This window comes from Paralichthys olivaceus, chromosome 17 (assembly GCF_024713975.1).
Source record: "Paralichthys olivaceus isolate ysfri-2021 chromosome 17, ASM2471397v2, whole genome shotgun sequence".
NCBI lineage: Eukaryota > Metazoa > Chordata > Actinopteri > Pleuronectiformes > Paralichthyidae > Paralichthys > Paralichthys olivaceus.
Genome location: NC_091109.1, coordinates 3,423,495 through 3,429,308, shown reverse-complemented (window position 1 = coordinate 3,429,308; position 5,814 = coordinate 3,423,495). Strand labels below are relative to the sequence as shown.

The following is a 5,814-nucleotide window of genomic DNA, read 5'->3' as shown; positions in this document are numbered from 1 at the left end:
TCATGGCTGCTGTTTTTATCTTTGTGTAAATAGTTTGAGATGAGAACTGTTAATGACAGTGGACGAACACAGAATTTAACTCTTTCAAATTTTACTTTTTCCAGAGGCCAAGAGAAGCTGGGCTGTTTTTCCAGACTCATGGTGGATTATGATCACAACCAGAATGCTTAGATAAACGATGTCTACACTCAAACTACCATTATTGACAATACCTCTATCATTACAATTGTAATTGCTACTCTCCGTCAGTCTTTTCTCTCTAATGTATTTGTTGTATAAATATGTTGTTGACGTGCTTTGATACATGCGGCATCATTTTCACTTGTGTCGGTCCTGGGAGATAAAATCTCTCACTTGTGAATCTCAGGTTTCTACATCTTATTTTAGGTCGTTTTTTTTATAGTTCTTGTCGAGGATTAAGAACAGAGGCTGTCAGACCTTGTTAAGCTCAATGAGACAAATTGTGATTTGTGAATATGGACTATTCAAGATCAAATTTGATTGACACCTAATTTGTTGTTTAATAGTTTGGTTGTTGTGGACGAGCCAAAGACCTCTGGGAAATGCTACAGCCTGGTTATTGACCACTCCGTCTGCATGGAAGACGAGAGAGTGCTTTTTGACAAGGAATGTGGGCACAGTGGGTTTGTTGTTGTTCGATACTTACATTTCTTCTGAAGAATGGATGAATGCTTATTTACTTTAATCACACTTGAATTGGTAAGTGTGTGTGTGTGTGTGTGTCCGTGTCGAAAGTGTCTGTAAATAATTACAAAGATACATTCAGTTTTTTTTTAAAGACAGATTAAAGGTCTGGTCTCGATTGGCCTCCTCAGAAATGTTCCCACGCTCCTGGCATTCACCCGTTTGTTTGTTTGGATTTCCACTAAACTTGGTGGAAGAATTGGACGTGTGTCAGGAAGGAACTCATAAAAGTTTTGGGTCTGGCCAAGGACGCAATCCGCAAATTTCCAAGAGAATAATTCATAGATGTTGATGATGTGAAATATGGCTCTGTGCTAGGTGCCTCCACCAAAGAGCTCATGTTTTCCTCAGCGTTTGTCTGTTTGTTGGCAGAATTACACAAAAAAATACTGGAGAGATTCCCATGAAATTTAGTGGAAGGATGTGATGTGGGTCAGGGAAGAAGCTGCTCAGTTTTGGTGTGTGGATCCAGATCAGGGGGAACAAGCAGGATTTTTTTTTATATCTTAAACGTTGCAAGATTATCGTTGATTTCTCAAAGATTCATGGATCTTGGTGGAATGGAAACATTTAGGGAACTGATATCTATGAGTGTGTGAATTGTGCAGATCCAAATAATAATCCAGATCTAGAGAATTTTCAAAGTAACCTGAGTTAAATTATCTCCAAGTCCTCACTGTATGAAAACTGAGTGTGTTTTAATGTCTGTGCTCTAATGTGTTTATAATGCAGCTTAAATTGGGACATTAACATCCTCTGACCTGCAGCAGATGATTTCTACAGGGAGACCGCAGGGGCAGGCTGGGATCGTGGTGCGTTTGCGCCACCTAGTGGGTAAATGCATCATTACATTTTCTGGCACCACCCATGAGCAAATCACACTGTTATAATCTGGTCACTTTATTTCAAATCATTAATTGAAAAGTGAAACTAGGATTAAGATCATCCCAAAAATAAAATGCTCTATTGATTGATACATGATATTTGAAATACAAAATAATTCCCGCCAAGAAGAATTACGCATGTTCATTAATCACATCTGTCAAACAAACTGTCCAGGATCGAGTGGAGCATGTGAGACAAAGTGGGCTTGTGTTGCCGTTACATCACTGGGTGGCGAGTGGAGCCAAATCTCACCACACACTGTTACAGTAGCTGACCTTGGTTTGTTCCGGCCACAGACACAACAGAACAGCGGAGGCCTTCTCAGCTGCTCCACCAGAAGATTCCCATGAGGCCAAACAAAAACAAGAAGCAGGAAAAATAAAAGATAGGAGAGAAGTATTTGTTTTTAGAAAGAAAACATTCGAGCAAATGTACGTAAGTGTGTGACATCAAGTAGTTACTACTTATCTCTGAATGTATCTGCATAGATAAATCTGTAGTATTTGTAACATGTACAAAAGTGCAATCTCAGAGTTTAAAACATTTTGTTTTAAGGCTTGATCGGTGAATGATTTAAAGTGCTGATGAATAGACAGCAGAGTCTGTAGATCTTGATCAGAGTCTTGCTACATGGTTTGAGAATCAGCTGTGATATGTGATCTGAGGACATGACAGACAGGAAACACAGGAGCGACCTCTCCTTCAGAAGTAGAGCAGGTCGGACACGGCGGTGGGCAGGTGGGTCATTAGCTGCACTCTGATCCACCAGTGTGGCTCTGACGGAGTGTAACGCGCGTACGGGTGTTTGGACATGATGGCGTCGGTGATGTCGTCCAAGACGGGGGCCACGTCCTTCAGTCCGCTGCTGCAGTAAGAGCGCATCTGAGCCATGTGTTTCTCGAAGTGGGCCTTCCCGTAGTCGTCCTTCACGCTGGACGGGGCCTCGCTCCACAGCTTGTCGGCCGTGCTGGCCACGATGTCGCGGGTCAGGATGCCGGTGGCCACGATGAAGTTTCCGGGTTCAATGATGGAAACTTTGACTCCCCAGGTTTTCATCTCATAGCGCAGGCAGTCAGAAAAGGCCTCCACGCCATATTTAGACACGCAGTAGGGAGACCGCATGACATTTCCCATCCTGCCGTACATGCTGGCCAGGTTCACCACACGACCTGTAAAAGCAGGAGACACATTGTATTTCACTGGGATCAAACTGGATCAATTTAGGATGAATGATGACATTTGACAGTTAATGCAGCACCACAGGTACAGTTTGTTTTTGAACAGGTTTTAACTGCTGCTCCAGATCCTCGGGGTCTGTTAAACCTTCAGGTCCAGAGTTCAACAGTCTTACGACCTAAAAACAACACACTGGAGCTTTTCTCAGCTTCACAAACTATTTCACTAAACATTTGCTGAGGCCAGAATTCTTTTTTAATTATTATCTTCGTTGTTTTTGCGTCTACACTTTGGGATAAACTTCAATTCACAAACATTATTACATGTCAACTGAAAACACAGGTTTTTGACAGACATTCATTTTATGCCTCCTGGTTTGTCTGATTCAAATTGTAATCTTTTTTACTTTTTATCAGACAATTAATTTACTGTATATTATATTTCTTGTTAAGAAACTGCTTCTCAAAGGAACTATAATATACAGTGAATAAAAAGTAGTATTATTATTATGAAGGACTGAAAACTTGTCCCTCAACATCAGGCTTGTTTGCATTGTTAACATTCTTCACTGAACTCACGGGACGCAACTTAGTTTTCTTTCAAACAGGAATCCGAACAATGTTTATAATCCATTGTACAAAATAAGTGTATGTTTCCTGCAGTTTTGGACATTATTCAACTTGTGAGATTGATGTGAGGTTCTCCGGGCCACCGACCTTTGGCCCTGCGGATTAACGGCAGAACAGCTTTGGTGACCCTGATGGTTCCCCACAGGTTGACCTCTGACACCTGCTTGTAGGTGTCCACGGAGGTAAACTCCACCTCTCCGAAGGTTGACACCCCGGCGTTGTTCACCACGGCCCACAGACCTGGGTCAGGAACAGTGACACAGGATTAAATCTGCGAGGGAGCGAAAATTAATCCTTAAACCATTGACAGTTGTTTACCTCTTTCAGAATCCTCCAGGTTCTCTTTGATAAATTCAACAGCCTGGTTCACCTGCTCCTCGCTGCACACGTCCAGCTGGACGACCTTCATGCGATCGGAGTGAAATTCCTCAAGCTCCTTCGCTCCTTCCCCATCTTCATCCTGCAAAGGGGACACAGCTTCTCCGTTCCACCAAATCCCGTTTACAAGTAACGTCATTTAAGATGTGAAAAATGCATTTGAATGCACAGGGAGGTATTAACCCTCTTAATCTACTAACAAAGGATACAGTCAAATACAAGAATCCTGCAACAAGTTCTACAACGAAAATTGAGTTTCAGTGTTACTGATCCAACAATATTATGTTAGAAAAAGGAGTTTGTGGTGCTGTTTCATAAATTAGCATCACATTAAAAAGTTAATCTTTTTTAGAACCATGTCCTATCAGTCAGTGCCAACTAAAGGTTTTTATTGTGATGCACTTCAACAGCACCACAGAGAACCGCCTCCAAAACAAATCCATGACCTCTCAGGAAAACAATGACTACAACCCTCCTGGTAGTGTTTTTGCTCTCTTGCAGTTTTGAGGCTGGTGATCCAGGAATATAAGTTGTAAATGTTTCTGTCGTACCTTCAGGAAACATCCAGCGAAGACGGTGAAGCCCAGCCTGTGCAGATGTTTGGCGAGCGAGTGACCAAATCCACTGTCACAGCCTGTGATGAACACGGCTTTACCGTTCGCCTGCAGAGACGGAAACATTAAAACATATCAAACACAGAGAAACAGAAAAAACACAGAAGAGAAGAATGGAAAAAACTTACACAGTGTCAGTGTTAAATACATATAAACGGGATTTGTACTACAATACTTAGTTCTGAAGATAATTTACTTATTACAGTGTGTGATGAGGCAGACAAAAGAACACGTGAGAAAAATAGAATCAAATAAAAGAGAAAATAAAAAACAGAATTGAATAAAAGTACAGAGAATATGTGAAATACACATCTTTCACTACACACTAGTAATAATTGTTATATTATTCAAAACATCCCAGAGCAAATTCCGTGTATGTTGAAAACCAGATCCTGATTTAATGTATTAAACATATTATCTTTACATAATAGTAAATCATTGCATTACAGGATATACTGTATATGACCGTGTTAATACAACCTGAGGAAGTAAATCATGTAGTAAAGTTATAGAACAGCAGTATTTATAAGACTGGTACTCAGTAATTACTCCTGTTAGTTTTATGACATGTTGAACTGAAGCTGTGTTATTGTTCTGTGAAGAAGGAGAAACGGAGCCGTGACGATGGTGATGCTGGTACTGCACCTCCTCCACTCCTCTGGGGATCCGAGGCGTCGCGATCGACAGCACGAAGACGAAGTACAGACCCACCACACACTCGGTGACGCTGGTCTGCGGTAAACCGACCAGCCGCGTGAGCCCGTTGAGCAGCGCCGGGAGCCCGACCCCGAGCAGCACGGTGAGGAACACCGAGAGCAGCACGAGCAGGGCCGCGCGGAACACCGGCTGAGGCGCCATCTTGGGTCTTGTGGTGTGTTTACGTCCGAGGACGCTCGGCTGCAGAACCGAGGGGGCGTGGCACCTCGAGTCATGTGTTGCAATATTAACGTTTTTCTGTGTTCCACTCATCACGTGACATTTATGTTTATTCAATTTGAACACGCCCTCAAAGTTGTCTGGACTTCTTTTCACATTGCATTTACTTTTCTTTTCTGTCAAACCACTTTGTGAACTCTCTTGCTGTACAAATAAAGTTTCTTATTATTGTATGTGTCTAAAACCACAGATTTTTTGAGATTGCATGGCATGTTTGGCAACACAACGTTTTAGTTTTAGTAACACAACTGCTTGTTTGTGTGGCAGTGTAAGTGAGGAACCACTCGTATACATCACAGACGCCGAGCTCCACATCCTCATTTAGTTTTGAGATGTGCTGAAGAGAGAAAGGGAGAAAAGTTGACACCATTTTGGTAGAAATGCATTTTTGTTAAATAGCCATTGTGTGTCTTTGTCACACACACACTGTAAAACATTGCAGCCTTATTTAGTTATGTCCACTTACTTCTTCCCTTTAACTCAAAGAGCTC

At 41.9% G+C, this 5,814-nt stretch overlaps 1 protein-coding gene across 1 annotated transcript; it reads right to left on the bottom strand.

Annotated features, from left to right (window-relative positions):
* Window positions 1-1,589: 1,589 nt before the first annotated feature.
* Window positions 1,590-5,488, bottom strand: bdh1 (3-hydroxybutyrate dehydrogenase, type 1). Its single transcript, XM_020087442.2, has 5 exons — window positions 5,033-5,488; window positions 4,325-4,435; window positions 3,714-3,855; window positions 3,483-3,635; window positions 1,590-2,759 (listed from the first exon to the last, which is right to left on the bottom strand). The coding sequence occupies exons 1-5, from the start codon at window positions 5,354-5,356 to the stop codon at window positions 2,293-2,295; spliced, it is 1,197 nt and encodes a 398-aa protein (XP_019943001.2). The 5' UTR covers window positions 5,357-5,488; the 3' UTR covers window positions 1,590-2,292.
* Between the last annotated feature and the right edge of the window lie 326 nt (window positions 5,489-5,814).

Coding starts and splice junctions, on each gene's coding strand:
- bdh1 (XM_020087442.2), bottom strand. CDS start 5,356: ATGAGTGGAACACAGAAAAACGTTAATATTGCAACACATGACTCGAGG. Junction 4,436..5,032: donor TCCCCAGAGGAGTGGAGGAG/GTGCAGTACCAG, acceptor CCGTCTCTGCAG/GCGAACGGTAAAGCCGTGTT. Junction 3,636..3,713: donor CCTGGAGGATTCTGAAAGAG/GTAAACAACTGT, acceptor TTCCTGACCCAG/GTCTGTGGGCCGTGGTGAAC.